Here is a 19,198-nt window from a genome sequence, read left to right as displayed (position 1 = left end):
AAATGACAGAGTCAGAATTTAAATTCAAGGCTGTCTGGTTGTATCGATTTTGTTTTCCATGTCGTCACTCTGTCCTGCCGACAGCTCGGTGGAAACATGATTAAGTCCTTGCAACTTTGCCCTTTTGTTGTCTGTTACCCAAACTGTGTCTGTCATCACCCAATTAGAAATATTAATCTTCTTTTGTCATTACAGGGAATAAATGGAAAAGATGGATTACCAGGTGTTCAGGTATGGAAAACACCATTTAAAGTAGATGTTCTAATGTAAAATCACAGAATGCCTGACAGCAGAAAACCTGGCGGAGCAAATTGAGGAAAACTCTTGGCAAGCAGTGATTTTTCACACTGACATCTGTTTTGCAGGGCATCGTGGGTAAGCCCGGAGACAGAGGCCCCAAAGGAGAACGTGTATGTATATCTCACTTTGATCATTGTTTAAGAGTGTCTGCTACAACTGCCCCATCCTTGGAGTTCACAATTGTGTATGTAGACCCCCTAAAAATCTCTCAGGATGAAAAAGGTAGAGTGATCCTAGGACGAAAGTCTCTCAGCGTGAAAAAGAAGTGTGACCCTAGATCTCTGCTAGACATAAACCAGGACGATTAAAGGTCCCAAAAGCAGGCCATAGGGCAGATACATGGCTGGCTTTTTGTGCTCAGCTAAGTCTAGTTTGCTACTTTGCTTTGGAAAGCTTTGTCATCCTCCTGTCTCAGATACATGTTCCCTACTGTGACCATCACCCGTGTCCCCTTAACCTAGAGTGGGGTTCAGCACTGTGCTAGCTGGGGGCAGTCATTCCCTGCTGTAGGCACAAAGGGCATTGTAGGATATTTAGCAGCATCTCTGGTCTCTGTCCACTAGATGGGGTAGCACCACCCTCCCTCCGGTTGGGACGACCACGGAAGTCTCCAGACATCACCAAATGCCTCCTGGGGAGCACAGTTGCCTTAGTTGAGGCCCCCTGACCTAGGGGAATACTGAATGGAGTGAGGGGGGTGGCGTGAGGATGGACAGACAGGGAAAGGGCAACTGAATGTACAGAGTCACTACTTGGGCCACTTACGTTGTGTGCCTTCATTTTAATTGTTTTGGTTGTTAACATCGTTATTCCAACTTCCCACTATGTTGTTGAACGAGCTTGGACATCCTCTCGTAGAGCTGCGGTCATTCCACTGCCACAGGTTTCTCACTCATTCTTACATGGTGGAGCTCTAGGGAGGGCTGCTAATGTGTGTGTGTGTGTGTGTGTGTGTGTGTGTGTGTTGGTGTCTAGTGTCCTAATCTTTACTTACTATTCTATAAATAATCCATAATGACTGAAGGAAACGTGGAAATAGAGATATTATAAATACAAAAATAATTCTACCCTCCCCCCTACACAGAGACAGGCACGATCGATATTTTGGCCCTATTTCCATCTCTCTCTGTCTCTGGCATACACACATACTTAATATAGCAATACAAGTGAATATATACTTTTTCCAAAAGTAGTCTCATAATTTTTTGTAAATGACTTTTTTTTGCCTAATAACATATACTGACTATCTTTCCGTACAAATGTGTATCTACAGCTACCTTTCAGTGACTGTATGTTACTATACTGTTTGATACACCTTATTTCAACCACCCTGTTCCCCTTTGGGGAGTATTTAGGTTTTTTCCAGTTTTTTTATTATAAACATCACTATAATGAACATCCTTGTGCCTAAATTATAAACAATTTTAATATGTTAAAGATTGTGTCTATTTGGCACATTATCAAGGTATTGATCCACTGTGCTAGTGTTTCTTTTATTTCTTTTTTTATGTTACCAATCTCAGATACTTCTCCAAATGGGAGGTGGGTTGATATACTTGTATGAAGATACATTTTTATAACTGAGATAGTACCATTGAAATTAGTTCCACCTATGTTTTCTTCTTTCTATACCTCTTTATTCCATGATCAAATAGGTCTCTATAGTTGTTCATTTGTTTTCATTATGTTTTAATCAAGAGAAATAGTTGGACTTTTGCAGAGAAGCCACAAATAAAAGAACAATAGTGAGCTGTAGGGCCGCTTCAGTGCACCATTTCATCGTAGCTGGTGGGGCCATCACCTCGTGGAGTTGTGGAACTGAGTATTTGAAAATGGAAACACCTGCCATCTTCTGCCTCTCTCGTCTCTGTCTGTGACTCTCTTTCACACACACACACACACAGAGACCAACCCACAGAGTCTGATAAAGACAAGGGCAAGCAGGAAAAAAGAAAATCACAGGATTTAGGAGGCATTTTGAGTGCCCTGAAGTTCTTTTGAGTGGAAAACCTCAGCAATGAAATCCTCTTGGCAGTCTTACTTTATTATTGCCAAGGAGGCCAGGCCTGGAGTGACAGCTGCTATTACTGTCTTTCAAAAGTGTCATTATTCTGGACTGGAAACTGGGCACGCCCAGTGTGGTTGCTCAGTTTTTACTGCAAGCCTTTACCGTGCCAGGCATTGTCCTGAGCACTTTGCTTGAGTTTGCTCATTTATTTCTCAGCACCACCCTGCTTAGTGGGCACTATTAATATCCTCCCTTTGTGGGAGAGAAGGCTTGGCCACAGTGAGTTTAATTCACTTATCCAAGGTCTTACAGCTAGTAAGTGCCAATATTAATCCGATCCTTTGCTCTTAATCACAACTCTTGCAGTTATAGAAGATATTCTTTATAATTATTTTTTTTTCTTTCACAGGGTGATCAGGGAATCCCAGGAGACAGGGGCCCACAGGGTGAACAGGGAAAACCAGGCCTTCCGGGCATGAAGGGAGACATCGGTCCTGTGGGGCCACCAGGAATCAAGGGCTCCATGGGGTCCCCTGGGCACCAAGGCCCCCCGGGCCAGCCTGGCACCCCTGGCATTCCGGTAAGTGGCACACACAGCCCCAGGAGCTCCTGGCTCGCACTGACCACACATCTCTTTTCCCACGAAAGTAAGAATTCTTTCACAATCAATAAAATGAACCCAGTCTCATCTCTGCGAGGGTCCAGTAGCTGCCATTTTTTTTTTTAGGTTATGCACCAGGCGCTCTGCTAAGCTCCGGTAATGCACTTACTATGCATTACCTCACTGGGTCCTCAGAACCGACCTGGAAGGACAGGGGTGGTTCCCATGCCACTTTCACAACTGCAGAACTGAGAGTCAACTTGTCTGAGGTCACAAGTATTTCACAGATCACACCTATGTTCCACTGACTCCAAAGCCATGCTCCTAACTACTATCTCTAATGTCTCCTTACACTACACAGAAAATACGTACTATGTCTGTTTCATAGTAAAACTCCGTTTTGTTGACTGTCCGAACAACAGATCTGCTCTGAGTAGTGCTCTGAAGCAGAGACCAGTTGGGCCAAGAATGTTTGTTGGTACAAAAGCCCATGTCTTCATCAGGAGGCATGGTGGGCGCCCACTGCACAGAGGAACTTACTCTAAAACTGTCCATGTCAGGAGGACAGGAGGGTCGAGGAGGAAGGTCAGGGAGTGAAGGACATGCTGCCTTCAGGTGATCAGTCATTACCAGGTACAGAGTCAAACCGAGCATTCCCACAACTTGCATCCTCCTTTATTTTTACCCACACCCCCTGATCTCTCCCTGAATAAAGCCTGTAGAATGACCTCTCCGTGCTGTGTCAATACTTGGTATTAAATACATTAATTCAAGGTCATTTGTCCCATATGCAGTGAAAATAAAATGTTGAAAGAAGGTATTCTTGGAACTATGTGTCCTAACAGAAATCATTACTTCCTGCACCCATTTGGTCATCTTTAATGTCACAGGCCTGGATAATAACCACCCAATACAAAGAAGAGTGATAAAATACTTAGAAAGTCTAACCATCATGAAAAATGATGGTTAGAATTTCTCTCTTAAAATGCCAAGGTCTGTAGTAAAAACATGACTATTATAAATATTTTGATTCTTTGGCAGAGTCATGTAAGTTAAAAGAAGTTAAAACCTCAACTGACATCATATACCTACTTGATTTTCTCTGAAAAAAAGAAGTGTTTAATCCAAATATGCCTGCAGAGTGTAAATTACAGAATAAACTTTACCATGAAGTGGGTAATATTTAGTAAGCTTTATCCCATGCATAAATGATTTTAAAGAATAATCCAGCATACTTACAGATCTCATCCAGGTTGTCTTCCCTTGAAGATTCATGATATCAGTAGGATAATGGCTTTACCAGTGTCCAGGGACCAGTTAGAAGTCAAATCGTGCCTGGGACATTGACATCGTGACCATACTGTTCAAATCCTGTAACTTCAGAAAATGAAGTAATATAAAACATCTTTCCTAATTAGATGAACCAGTGTCTCTCCATTTAATAGGAAATATGTTCACATCACTGGCTATGATTTCAGCCCACAGCTTTTAAAGCAATTATGCACTTCAACTTCTTCCTAGCATTTGATCAAAACAAAAGATATTTATTGCTTAATATAGTGAGTTGCCAAAAGCATTTTACTTGATAACTATGTCTCCACAGAAGCTCCAAGTATGCATTCCAAGCCAACATTTCTATTCTCTGTTCATTTGTGTTCTGCTCTATTAACAGACCTTTTTTCTTTCTCCTTCAGGCTGATGCGGTCTCATTCGAAGAAATAAAGAAGTATATTAATCAAGAGGTTCTAAGGATCTTTGAAGGTTAGATTTGCTTAATAAACATTTCTGAATCTTTTACCAATTCTCATCCACTGAGAAATCCCTTCAGCAACATTCTCAAAAGATGATCATTTAACAACTTTAAGAGGCAACCCATTTCCCAATGGGGCAGCTCTATTTGATAGAAAACATTTCCTTATGCTATGTTAAAAGTTGCAGTTGCCTCCCTTTAACTTCCTGCCACCCTCCTTCATCTGCTAAATGGCACAGGTATGGTATCTGCCTCCAGTCACATGACAGCCTTCAAGTCTTTTTCAGTATCCATGGTCCTCCTCCTCAGTTTTCTCCTCTGTGGAGTAAGTGTATCTAGCTCCTCCACAATCATCGCCCCCTGAGAAATGCAAAATTTTAAATGACCGTCATTCCCCCAGGAGCATTTTGACCAGGGCAGAGTATAGTGTCTTTCGATCTAGACCAGGGTCAGCCAGAGAGCTGTGGCCCACCAGCCAAATGCACCTGCCGCCTATTCTAGGACGGCCCATGTGAGAAGGGGTTTTACTCTGGGGGTGGAGGTAGAGGGTGTGGTACATTTTAAATGTTTTCTTAAAATGAAAATAATGTTTCATGACATGTGAAAATTTCAAATTTGTGTCCATAAATCAAGGTTTATTGGAGCACAGCCACACTCATTCCTGTATGCGTTTTCTCAGGCCGCTTTCACTCGAGGGCAGCAGAGTTGAATGGTTGTGATAGGGGCGGTATAGCCTGCAAAGCCTGAAATATTTACTGACTTTTACAGAGAGAGTGTTCTGACCCCTGACAAAGATGCCTCAGTGACACAACCCAAGACATTTCTTTATTTTTTTTACAGCATCCATTTCACACTGTTGATTCATTTTGAGTTTTCAGCTAACAACCTTGGATTTTCCTTTGCAAACTTTAAAAAAATAGGAGTTTCTTATATGCTGTTTTCACATTTAAAATCTAAGTGTGTAATTTTATGTTACTTCTTACTAAATTTCCAATGATCCATGTTGATCCATTGTTCCAACTTGAACATATGTTTTGGAATGTTGTCTCATAGGGCAGGTTGGCTGGTCCCCATAGTTTCGTGTCATCTCTAAATTGTATAAGCATTCCCTCATTTTAATTATTTGTAGAAATTTTAAATTTTTAAAAAGTCCAGGATTAAGCCTTCCTAAATGCCATTTATTGCATTCCCCCTGCCCATTTGTAAGTCACCTGTTAACCTTTTGTTTTTCTGAGCTCTGAACCCATACAGTTGTCCTAAAATCCACTCTATATTTCTCTATCTATCCACAAGATACCCTGTGATTTTGTCAGATGATTTGCTAAAATCAAGATCACTCCCCTCCACTGTGAACTTAATAAAGTGGGAGTTATTTGTCTTAGAAAATAAATCCACATTGGCTCTCATACCTCCTGCTTCTCTTACAGAGTATCTTTTTTTTCTGAACTAAAAATACATTATTGGATTTGCAAGGAATAAGATTACAAAATGCCCCAAGTTCATCTTCAATCTTTTTACTGCAAACAGCTCTGATTATTATAAGGAGTAATTAGCATGAGACCAAAGTCTCAGAGCTTGAGAGCACATTATCTTATTTCACCTGAGTGCAAGAGATAAAGCAGAGTAACACGGGGACTTTTAGCCACTTCAGTGACAAAACAGAAAAAGAAATAATTTCTTAGGAGGCCATGAATTCATGCTGTTGGTCTCAATTTACCTCGACCTCTACAAAGCATGTGCCTAGTGCTCTGACATGATGGCTAATTGATACAACAGTCCTTTCTTTGTATTTCAGCTACCAGCTATCTCTTTCTAATTTTAATGTTGCCCCTAAATTTTAAAATCTCCTCTTCTTTTCTTCCTTTTCCCCCCTTTTTGACTTTTAAATCAAGCATCTTGGATTAGGCTCCAAACTTTGCAGTTCAAACGTTCCTCCTCAACAAGCATTTCTCAAGCATCACTGCCTGACAAAGAATAAGGCAGAATTTCCCCCGAGGAACACTGAAGGCTAGAGAGGCACAGGCAGGCAGGACTCAAGGAAACACGAGACTCTAAGTGCCCATGTTCAAAATTGATTAAGGATAGAAAACAGCAACAGCAGGACATTGTACCGCGCAGAGGGAGGGCCCTTCTGAGCAGGGGGCCTGTGTGAGTCTCAGGGAGCCTGTCCGTGAGGCCAGCCTGGGCGTAGGATGTCTGGCATCTTCAGTGGGAGAGGAGAATGCCAGCAAATACATTGCTCTTGGATTACAATCTAAAATTCTCCTCTCATTCCTAATTTCCATGGTTCTCATTCAGTTATCTTTTACCTCAGGCAGGTTTAATATTGAATTTCTATTTTGTAGAAAACTTTAGATAAAAATATATATAAAATAATTCAACAGTTCATGATTCCAACTTTGTTAAAGGCTAGTTAAGAATATCAAAAAATATAACCAAGCACTGTCAGAAAAATATTTTGTGTTGAGACGTGAGAGGTGTTCATTTTCCCGTGGATGAAGGCATGGCCCCCGGTAGCAGAGGAGACATGGATGTTTCCGCAGGGGAAAGGTTCCGGGCTGCCCACTCCCAGGCCACCCGTGCCGACTCCCATGAGAGGCTGTCAGCCTCCGAGGAGGAGATCAGGGGAATCTGACTGCTCTTAGCTAACTCAGGGCAGCCCGCCCCCCACGCTGGCAGTTCCTTGATAGCTCTGCCTCTAAGTCTTCCAACTCCCCTCTGCATTCTAGCCCCTCCTTCCTCTCTGAGTCCTCACTCCCCCTGGAAGCCTGTGGGGTGCAGTCTTCCTCAGGTCCCCTCTGGCTTCCCCACACACACCGTCTCTCCCACCACCTTTCTCAGCCTCTTCCAGCCAAGCTAGGTCCAGTCTCCCTCAGAAGCTGCAGATGTCTTAGCCTTAAGACAATATGCTAACATGGCCCACAAGGAAATTTTTTCCTGACACATCTAGACTCTGAGACTCCTGCACGTGATACCCCCTGTCCTTTTATCTCTGTTGGCACCAGCCCCACAAAATTCTCACCTCCCAAACAAAATTGCACCTGAAACCCAAATTTAGATATTTAGCACTTCAGTTAATTTGTCTCAAGATTATTCCAATTCAGTCCATTTACTTTTCCACTTAGAAGTCACTTTTTCCATGGCTTCTGAACGCTGTTACAAACATAGAAAAAGTCCATTTTCACAAATCATAGAGCTCCAATGTCATGGTTCTCACTTTCAGAAAATTTTCTCTATAAAAGCAAAGATTGCCCTGGCAGATGCAGCTCAGTGGATTGAGTGCCAGCCTGTGAACCAAAAGGTCACCAGTTTAATTCCCAGTCAGGGCACACGCCTGGGTTGCAGGCCAGGTCCCAGTGTGGGGCACATGAGAGGCAACCACACATCAATGTTTTCCTCCCTCTCTTTCTCCCTCCCTCCCTGTCTCTCTAAGAACAAATTAATAAAATCTTTTTTAAAAAGCAAAGATTAATTTTCCCATGTTAAAACACTTACAATTATGTGCTATAGTGAAGCCGCATCCTTCTCCCTCTTTTTTCCTTAGCAATTTCACAAGAGAGCTGGGTCAATGGCGGCCAGTGCTTATCTCTGCCCCACTCACAGCCACAGCCTCAGGAGTGATCCTCTCTACTCAGCAAGTCATGCACTATCAGGGGCTCAAGGGCCTTTTTAGGGGATCCTGCTCCCCCATTTTATCATCCCAGGTGTGAAGCCCTTGACCAGCATCCAAAATGTGGGCTCACTTCATTAAGCTTTCCACCTCTCTTTGAGAATTCCCGGGTGGCCCCCCAATACAGTACCTCACACTGTGGGCTATTCTCCAGGTCACATAGCCCTCCTTCCGAATCCCGAAACCTAGCTGTGGTGGAGGAAGGTGTTTTCCCACCAACCCCAAGTCTGGGTTTCGGGGGGATCACAGTCCCCAAACACGCACCCAGTGGAAAGCTAAATTCCTGATTTTATTGGCTAACAGGTCAGATCCTTTTGTAAGCAAGGTGGCCACACAAAGCAGGACAGATGCTGTGTGTCTGGTTTTTTATATAGTATTATAAGGACTTTACAGCTGCCACTGATGCTTCCCACATAAAATTTGGATCTTTCCAAGTCCAAGAAGCTTAACTCTATGCTTAGAGATTTAAGTCATCACACAAGAAGAATTTACCACCCTATATAACAACAATTTTCAACCAATGTGCCACAAGAATTTTTAAAACATGCAATATTTGACTATTTAGTCAGGGACACTGACCTCTTTCCCTTAGACTGTCAAATAAGAAAATGACAACAGCTGATATGACAAAAACCATCAAGTGTGAATGAATTAAAATTATAACTATTTTTGTCAGATTAGGAAAAAATGTACTATTTTTTATGTGCTACAGAATTTTACTAATTAGTTTCTATGTGCCATGTGCCATGAGATGAAAAAGGTTGAAAGTCCCTGCCGTACAGGAATGTGGACACACAGACGGCTCTTTTAATTCTTTTTTGGTCTGTTTTTCTTTAAATTTGTTTGTTGTTGTTGTTTTACAGACATTTGAGCCAAGTATTCATTCACCCAGTAACTGTTTTTCTTGGGTGTCTCCAATTGGACAAGAACTCTTCTAAATGCCTGTGTTAATAAGCAAGACAGGCAAGGTCCTGATCTTTGGGGATTTTCATTTTCTTTTTTTTTAAATTTAATTATTGTTCNATTATAACTATTTTTGTCAGATTAGGAAAAAAATGTACTATTTTTTTATGTGCTACAGAATTTTACTAATTAGTTTCTATGTGCCATGTGCCATGAGATGAAAAAGGTTGAAAGTCCCTGCCGTACAGGAATGTGGACACACAGACGGCTCTTTTAATTTTTTTTTTGTCTGTTTTTCTAAAAATTTGTTTGTTGTTGTTGTTTTACAGACATTTGAGCCAAGTATTCATTCACCCAGTAACTGTTTTTCTTGGGTGTCTCCAATTGGACAAAAACTCTTCTAAATGCCTGTGTTAATAAGCAAGACAGGCAAGGTCCTGATCTTTGGGGATTTTCATTTTCTTTTTTTTTTAATTTAATTATTGTTCAAGTACAGTTTTCTGTCTTATACTCCCATCCCAGCCCCCACCCAGTGCTCCCCTTGATTCTTAAGACAGACTTGGAACCAGCAAGGCCACGCCTGCCCCTGTGGGAGAACAGGAAGGTGAGGGCTCAGTGCCCCTGAACAGTATTTCTGCCTCCAGACCCCCAGGGTCCAGGAGAACACTTCTGCCTGTTTTCTCCATTTTTATGCATGTACGTAAATATGTATTCTCCTGTGCTTCTGTTCCAAGGTTGCAACATGTCCCCTTGCATTTCTACAAATAAGATATTCATCTACGTATGTATCTGTACACACACATCATCTGATAGATACACATAATTGGATCTATAGATATAGAACACTTTTAAAAACATTTTCCATAGCATAGTCCCTATTTTATCCAATTTGCTTCTTTCTGTTTCTTTGTTTCGGTCTATCATTCATCTTATAGTATTTCCCTGGTTGTCCACCCCTGCGTAAGAGTGGGCCCTAACAAACTGGAAGTTGTGAGTGAATGGTGAGGCTTGCCAATCACGAGCTTCTCTTTAGGGCAGCCTAGCTGGGCTTTTTAACTGTGGGATCCTCAGACTTCAGTGTCTTTTAGTCTTACCTCTGTTCCTGGTTGGATTCCCCAAAGGAAACACTTTCCTTCCTCCTGGCCTTCAGCCTTTGGGGAGCAAAGTGGGAGAACAGGGCTGGGGCTTCGGCACTAAACATACAAATGCTTATCTATTCTCCTTGTTCTCAGAAGGGGAGCCCACATCTCAGCAGTCTGAGGTGTCCAGTGCAGAGACAATCTGTAGCATTTTCAGATAATGAGCCTTCATTCAGTCTTTTGCTCAGCTTGGGGAAGGGCAACTACCCAGCTATGGAGCAGAGACAGGGATCTCTAAGGCTATTTCTTAAACAGGCTTTCAACCAGCTCTCCTTATTTCAGTTTCCATGCATTACCCCCATTTCCAGATGTAACTTGCACTGCCAGTTCCCAAGACTTTTATGAACTTAGGTTTGACAGCCATCTGGCTCTCAGCTTCCAAAATTTTATGTTGCCTCCTTTCATAGTCTCTCTATTTTTGTGGTGTTATGCCTTTCAAAATATCTTAACTTGTTTTTCAGAGATTTAGGAGAGAGTCAACGCAGGTGCATGTGTTCAGTCCACTGCCTTTACCCACAGTGACATTTCAAAGCAACATTTTTACAAGGTGGCAAAGAACTGGGCCAGAGTTAAGTGTGGCCATATCAATCTTGGGGGCGTGATGAACCACCAAGTGAATACAAATTCATTAAACGATGCTTTTGAATTAACAGTTAAAACAAAATTAAAATATAATTATTAAGATATAAAAGGAAATTATCCTTCTGATATTTTTGACCCTTCAGAGACAACTGTATGTAGTTTTGGTTTCCACATTTAAGAGATGTATAACAAAGTCCTGGAACAGGGGAACCAAAAAGTGATTTAGGAAAAAAAAGTTACCAAGCCTATTAAGTAAAAGTTGTTTAACCTGAAGGCTAAGAGGTAACAATATTTTTAAGTATATGACTGATTTCCCAAGAGAAATACTCATTAACTACTCTCTGTTCCCATTACGGGCTAACAAAAAAAAGGGTTGAAGCTAAACAAAGAACCTGGGCAGTTAAACGTTTGAATGGACATTAGGCGAAAAAGATGAATTTCTCTCTTTGAAAATATTTACAAACTCTATCTGTGAAATAGAAGATAAACATGGGCCAGATGACATCTGAGTGTCTGTTCTCCATAGAGGTGATTTCTTACTGCTTAATGCCAATGTCTGCACACGTTGCTGAGCCCGTTCTCCACGGCAGGCAAGCCACTGGTCTCACGTGCCACAGTGTGGGTTTGCCTTGTCAGAGGAGTGTGTGGGTTTGGTGTATGCCAGCTGCTGTCTGCACTCTTCAATTTCCTGCCTCATGAGAAAGCATACCAATAACAGTTTAATTAATGAAGGATCCCTGAAAACACAGGAAAAGCAATTATAAAATACAGGTCTTCACAATTCATTTAGAGACTCAGAAACAGTATTAAATTATAGAGAATTAGAGTAGGATTCAAAAGTAATTACTCGTATGCTGAATAACTATTACTGAACATATCTTAATGCTAGATTATTTACAGCTAGAAGCAATTATTTTAATTTTTTCTGTGTTATTAAATATATTTTAAAAACACCCTAAGCAAACTACCTGTAAACTTAATTCATGTATAGAAGAGGAAAAAGTTAGTACTGTGAATACTTACATTTAGACATTGAGGTATTCAAAGAGATACGTCTTAAGTTAAGAAAAAGCGTACTGAAATATATGTTTTTTAAATTGAAAACAACAAATAGTTTGCAAACTTTCAAGTTATAATCATTGAATTTCATATTTGTTTATACAACACCAAGTTTACAATTTAATATCATAAAGATATAACTACATTCAATGTAATGATTTGCAAAATTATAACTATATATTAATTACAGATGTGTTTTGTCTGTTGTTAGTGAAAACAAATGTGTTAACATTGATCAAACATGTCCCACGCGTGCGCAGTCAGGTAGTAAAAAGCTCCACTGAAAGACTAGTGATTTCCTCAGACCCTCATTGGTCTCCCATCACTCAATCAGTCTGCAGTCAGAGACCCTGGTCCTTGGAGCCTCATAGTGTTTTTATTCTGCTTACTTTGTGATTTGAGAATGTGTGTGTAAGGTCAAAATTCTTTTAATAATTTCAGTGAATACTCCATGTTGGGGTTTTCTCTCCATAACTCTGTTTGAAAACCTTCTTTGTTTTACTTTCTTAAACAGTGTATGGACCTACATTTTTTAGGAAGTTTTTTTTTTCATTGAAAACCCATTAAAAACTAGGTTTTTCTCAGGAGTAATTTGCTCTTTATTTAAAAATATATATAAAAAACACATTTTTAAAGCAAATGTGCCTTTACAGTCTAAGTAAATGAACTAAAGTGAGTGAAAAAAACTGGAGAAAATTGAAGTAATTCTTTACAAGGTCTATATGATTTGGCCTTTGTTTTTTCTAACAGTAGCTATAGTTTCTAGAATGTTTCTGTCATTTGGCCCTTACTTGCAATTAAACACTGATTTAATCAGTAAGCATTTTCTGGAAGATTTGTCTGCATCGAACCTATGCTGAATTTTTCACGTTAAACATTCATCTCTTATTACGCACTAGATGTGTTCTTGGAAAATTGTGTCTAAGTTAGCTTTACAGATAAAATCATTTGAGTTTGCTTTTGAAGAAAATATGTAAAAGGAAAAAAGAAACAATGTGGTTCATTTTTGCTTGTGAGGGCAAGGATATCGCCTTCCTCCAGTCTCCTATTTTAAAGAATTTACTTATTTATTTTTAGAGAGGGGAAAGGAGGGAGAAAGACAAGGAGAGAAACATCAGTGTGTGGCTACCTCTACAAAGGACCTGGCGCCCCAACCAGGAGTCAAACCAGCAACCCACTAGCTCTCAAGCTGGAGTCCCATCCACTGAGCCACACCAGCCAGGGGCCAGTCTCCTATTTTAAATCTTGTCATATGCTATTAGACTTATTCAACGAGATACACAAAATATAAGCAAACCAACTAAGTTTGAATAAAGACTCTAAATAACAGACTGTATTTATAATGGACTTTTGAAGAATTTGCGTTAATGATTTTACCAAATTAATTCCGTATATTAGTAAAATGTTGAGTATGCTTTTGAAATAAAATTTAACTGAACAAAGGCCTATATAGGATTAATTGCCAAGAATTCTGTAATAATCCTGGAGTGGTTATTTAAAAAGTAATTCTCAGAAGGAATGTCTTATAATCATACTGTGTAACCAATTTCTAATCATAAAATGAATCTTATCATAAGATAATATTCATAGAATAAAGGGCTTACTCTATAAAAACATGGATAATAGTTCTTATTGAAATGATAATCTCTTTGGAGTGTTCTCCGTGATTCCTGAATAAGAGCACTTGACACAGAGAGTATACAGTGCCCAACACAAAGCCTTGCTTACAGAGATATTTCTATATTTAATAATATGTTTTGTATAGAAGCTTATTTTAGAGTTAAAATTCTTGTTTCATTTACATGTGCACGTTTTCTTTGAACTTTCTCATTTTCTTAAAGCACGTAATAGGAATACGTTCATTGACATGGAAAGATAATCAAAATACTATTGTTTTCAAAAGAAAACATTTTTAATTTAAAACATCCGAGTTCATGTCACTGGTAGAATTAAGTCAATTATATTTCATTGTGCTTTTTGGTAGTTTCCACATTTTCTGCGATGTATATACATCAGACACACCTGGGGCGGGGACAGCTCTCGCCCCAGACAAACCGCTGCCTTGGCCCCAGCGCTGTGCTTACCCACCAGTGTTCCGATTACTCACTCAGCTTCCAGGAACTGTGATGATGTGCACCCTTCATCATGGTGCTCAGAAACAAAATGCTGTGAATTAAAACTATCAGTTTGAGCTTTCTCATTTTTTAATCCTTTCAATTTCACTAGTTATTAATATGCCAATGTTCTATAGTGTATACTCACTTTAATCTAAAAACATGGTTGATTTGTTACTAAGTCTCTTAAGTATTAATAGTTGCATGACACCTACACCACCTCTAAAGATACTCTCATGGCCTAACAACTTAGCTCACCTGCTAAGAAGTACCTTTAAACAGTCCCTTTGCCCCTCCCTGGATTGTTTCCTGAGGGCCTAGGTGAACAGTGTTAGGCCCCTGGCAGTTTAATAGATGAAGAAAATGGCAAATAACAATGATATGTTCCTTGAGAAGACACCATTGTTTATTTAGGAAGTATTCAATTCATAAAGGTTACACCACTTAATACTTACAAAAGAGTTTTTTTGACATTTGCAAACAATCTGGACAATTTGTCCACTTTCCATAACTTGCGTGCTTTGAGTTTCGATGTTTTCCTCAGGTTCACAGAAATGTATGGAAACTTATTGTTATTTGCACTATGTCTACAATTGGAATTTGGTGAGAGCACACTCATCCTCGCTAATGCTGATTTTTTTTCCTTTGATCAAATTAGACATCCTTCCTACTAAAATTTTGGCTAAATAATAGGACTGACTGATTGGGAATTAAACCAGAAAAATTGATAATATTGAGGATGCCTAAGACATTTTCTTCAAAAAGCAAAAATACAAAGTACAATATTTTCTCAGTGCAGAAATTAGAACAGTGAAATCACAGTCACATGCAGCCAGTGATCATCTTTTCAATAAATATACCTCCTTATTGCTAATGCAGTTTCGTCTAAGGATATAAAGGGTCAGCTATTGTATGCATTATCTATTGCTGCATAAGAAACTACCTCAAAACTTTAGTGGCTTAAAAGAAACATTTACTATCTCACATTTCCTGTGGGTCAGGGACTTGAAGTTTGCTTAGCTGTGTGGCTCTGGCTCAGGGTCTATAATGAAGTCAGTCGGGATGGCAGCCAGAGCCAAGGCCATCAAAAAGCTCAGCTGGGGCTGGAAGATCCACTTTCAAGTTTGCTTGTGTGGCTGTTTGTGGGCAGCTTCAGCTTGTCCCCATGTGGGTCTCTCCACAGGACTTCTTTTTTTTTTTTTTTTAATTCTTTTTTTTTAAGATTTTATTTATTTATTTATTTTTAGAGGGAAAGGAGAGAGGGAGAGAAACATCAATGTATGGTTGCCTTTTGTGCATCCCCTGCTGGTAGTTAGCCTGCAAGGAACCGGTTTGCAACCCAGGCATGTGCCCTGACTGGGAATCGAACCGCGATCCTCTGGTTCGCAGGCCCGCGCTCAATCCACTGAGCTACGCCAGCCAGGGCTCCACAGGACTTCTTGAGTGTCCTCACGGCATGCACGGCAAGAGAAGCAGCCTGAGAGAGAGCAGCTGGGAAGCCACAGCGCTTGTATGACTCAGTTTCCCTGCTGCACACTGTCAGTTCTGCTCTTTTCTGTTTATTAGAAATGAAAAGTAAGTTCCAGGCCACCATCAACAATGGAGGACTTAGGCTCCCCTGAATTCCATTTAAGGGAACCTCAAAGAATTTCTGAACGTATTTTAAAACTCTTTTTAAATAGGAACCTAAATTCTCTCCACAAGCCATTGCCAGAGGCGAGTTAGATTGTAGGTTCCTGTTCTGGGTGCTGGATCAGCTGCATCTCTGAAGCACTGGAAACTGTGTGATCCTGGCATCAGCACAGCCAGTCTGCATCCACAGGGTGCAGCACAAATAACACCCCTTTTTATTACAAAATCTTTTATAAAATCTTTTATTACAAAATCATAAGCACGTAACTCTGTAACATAACAATATCACACTCAAGCACACCATGTGACATTTTAGGTGAAATGATCACATTAAAACTATAAATTATTACATGCATGTTATTACCCTACCAACCACACTCAAGCAGGCCTTACTTCTGCCGGACCCTGTATATTCAGTTTTGTGTGATCCATTTTATTTGACCAATCAAAAAAAACCTCTCTCAGCAATCAGACCAGTTGGTAAATTTGAAGCGCTTGAATTGAAAGCCAAGTGAGTTTTTTGGTTGAACCTTATGTAAAAAAATATTTGAAAATTTTTGACATGAAAATATTTTCATCGCATAATGTATTACTTTCCCTTGCATAAATGAAGAGAGGATGGCTGTGTTCCTCTCCCAGCTCAAGCTGCCAGCTGCGATGTTAGCTGCTCAAGCTCAGGGGAGGCCTGGTCCACCTGGAAAGGATGGGTTACCTGGGCCGCCAGGGGACCCTGGGCCCCAAGGTAAGTCTTCAAGTGTAACATTTGTTCATCAGTTCTTTAACGCTCCATATTTGTAACATGCTAATCACAGTTAAGAATATATCTTATATATAATGATTTAATATAGAATACTTAATATTGGCTATCCTAGAAATGGATTTTAATTATGACTCCTTCAAATTTAAAATCGAATGACAATCATTTGTTAATCTAAGTGTGTTTAATAATAATGTTTGTTGTGATAGTAATGGCAATCACAGGCACTTATGTACATTACCTGGGAATCTCAAAGTTGCTTTTGCTGCCCTGCAGCTATACACAGGTAACAAGAGTCATCATCTTAGTGTCTTAAAGAAACTGAGGAAAAAGTCTGAAGCTACTCTAAGTAGTGATTTGGAGCCAAAATACACTTTTGAGAAAATTTATAATTATATTCCCTGTAAAAGACCTTGTGGATATAACTTTTGAATTTTAAAGAATTTCTCATAGAGTTTATAAAATTGTGAAAGCAAGACCTCACTTAAACTGGCAAATAATTGACAGACGAGATCTTGGGTGTAGCTTCACTAGATTAATCTGGCAAGGCCGTTTTCCGGAACTCTGTTAGCCATCACCAAAGCGACCGAACAGCCCCTGGGTGAGAAGAGTCACAACTCCATCCGACAAGGAAAAAGTAAACCCAGTGGCACATACTGTGAGCGATACGACCAGGGAACTGGTTTCCACGCGCTACCACAGAAGGAGCTGAACAGCCCTCCTTGAAATAACCGAGAGCTTGTGTGAAGGAGAAAAGAGAAAGTTATCAACAAAATTACATCGGAATACAGTCCAAAATACCATGTGTGCAGAGAATTACCTTTCTTTCACTAGTTCCCTTTCCTCCCTACTGCTTCTCTATAACACCAAGCCTGTTTTCTTTCAGAAGTGCCCCACGTGATTGGCATGCCTTCTCGCGTCTGGAAAGAGCAACAACTGTCCCTGATTCCAGGGTCGGTCAGGCTCCTAACTTAAAATAGAGAGCCTTCTGGTTTTGTCAGCACACCGTAAAACAGCAGTAGTAAAATCACTCTAGTTTACCTACACAGTATATTCCGTCTTTCCCTTGGGTCATAGGGAGGTTTGGCAGCTCAGGTTAGCGTCAGCTGTAGCCTCTCTGTGTGCCCTGTTGTGTAGAGGGTGGTGAATTATTATCCTTCACTCGTGGGGTCTGTTCTGAAGTCAGAGTTTATGAGACTCGGGTGAAGAGCTTGAAAGCCCATCTGAAGCCTCAAAAGCTGTGAAGAATAAAGGCTGTTAACACCCATTAGGAGAAACCCCTTGGACAGATGCTTCAAACAGTGGTGGCCTAAGAGGACAAGACAACGGAAAGTCGGGATCTGGAGGAAACCTGTTCTGGAACTGGAGTCCCCTGTCCCGGTGAACCCCTGTCCCCAGGCTGCCTTCCGTGTACGAGAGGCCTACCTGGAGAGGATTGCTCTGTCAGAGGCAACACCAAGCCTGCAGTATCACCGAAGCTTCTGGAAACTGGACTCCTATTCACCGCTTGATTTACCTTCCCCTTCGTGAAGGATTTCTATGGGTTTTACCTGCCGTTCTGCTGAGGAGCTCCTAGGGCCTGCTCCCACTCCCGATAAGTTCTTGAATTTGAAAGACTTCCCCAAATGATTTTCAACTTTTTCAAAACCAAGGTTTAGTAAACTTGACAAAACTTTCATCTCATCTGAGGGTTTCTGACAACAGACTTGTCTTGACTATAATTCAGCTCAGTGGCTCCTCAGTGTTTGCATGGTATCTCCTTTTCAATATTTGTTAAATGCCAAAAATGCAGAAGAAAAATAAAACTTGCAAAATACGGGATTTGTTTTTTCAGAAATATTTGCCTGTCACCAGGCTGTACTGATAACCTTCTCTAAAGCCACAGAGAAATCTGACTGTGAAAAGGAAACCAAGGGCTGGTTTTTGGTGTCTCCTCACAAGTCCACGAGGAACTGAGGCCTTGTTCTCTGAGGGGTAAATAGATGTAAAGTGCTGGGATGATAAAGTTTTACGCGGAACTTCAAAGCTTTGCTCCTCTCGATGTCAAAGTTTTCTCAGAAAGAAAAGAAAAAATGTGTATAAACCCATTACCCCAGTGACTGCAAACCTCAGACGCTGCTGGCTGAATTAGTCCTCTTTGTACATGGCATGGTTGAGTTGGAGAAAAAGCCAACATGAGACATGCAGCCCAGAAAGGGAAACACTGAGCAACTGTGTGTTCTGCCCGCTCATGAATTCTGTTCGATGGGGGCTCTCTGAAATTTCTAAGAGAATTATTTTTCCCGTGTTTTTCACAAAAGAAATCCATTTTCATTTGAAATAAAGTGGTTTGGTTTGAAATATGCACTATAAAAGGAGTCCTTTATTATATTTCTATGTTTAGGGAAGGACAAGTTTTAAGGGGTCTGTCTCATCCATTTCCTGTGCCTGTTTTGAAAAGCAGGAGACATGTAAAAAGCAAGGAGAAGAATCCGTGCAAGAATACTGGAAGCACGCGACCCAGCTTGGAACAGGGAGTCACTGCTCCTACCGAGGTTGCTTGTGATCATGAAAAGTGGTGGGCCCTCTCTGAGCGCCCTGATCTTGCAGTAAAAATAGTGAATTATTCCAATTCTCAAAGGAGGTGATCGTTGGCATCTTTCTTAAATTCAAAAGCATTTCCAGATAGTTTTACGTTTTAATC

The 19,198-nt window shown here is 40.5% G+C and overlaps 1 protein-coding gene across 1 annotated transcript in view; it reads left to right on the top strand.

Annotated features, from left to right (window-relative positions):
- COL19A1 (collagen type XIX alpha 1 chain) overlaps positions 1-19,198 on the top strand; it is a 341,924-nt gene that overhangs the window by 316,430 nt on the left and 6,296 nt on the right. The window contains exons 46-50 of the mRNA XM_037034331.1: positions 196-231; positions 366-410; positions 2,718-2,888; positions 4,604-4,670; positions 16,372-16,500. Of these exons, the coding sequence (XP_036890226.1) occupies positions 196-231; positions 366-410; positions 2,718-2,888; positions 4,604-4,670; positions 16,372-16,500 (448 nt within the window). The remainder of the gene's footprint in view (positions 1-195; positions 232-365; positions 411-2,717; positions 2,889-4,603; positions 4,671-16,371; positions 16,501-19,198) is intronic.

The sequence above is a fragment of the Sturnira hondurensis genome, unplaced genomic scaffold (assembly GCF_014824575.4).
Source record: "Sturnira hondurensis isolate 20B ecotype Veracruz unplaced genomic scaffold, ASM1482457v3 Scaffold0022136, whole genome shotgun sequence".
NCBI classification, from domain to species: domain Eukaryota; kingdom Metazoa; phylum Chordata; class Mammalia; order Chiroptera; family Phyllostomidae; genus Sturnira; species Sturnira hondurensis.
Note: the sequence above shows the minus strand (reverse complement) of the source record. Positions and strands in the feature narration are given on the sequence as shown.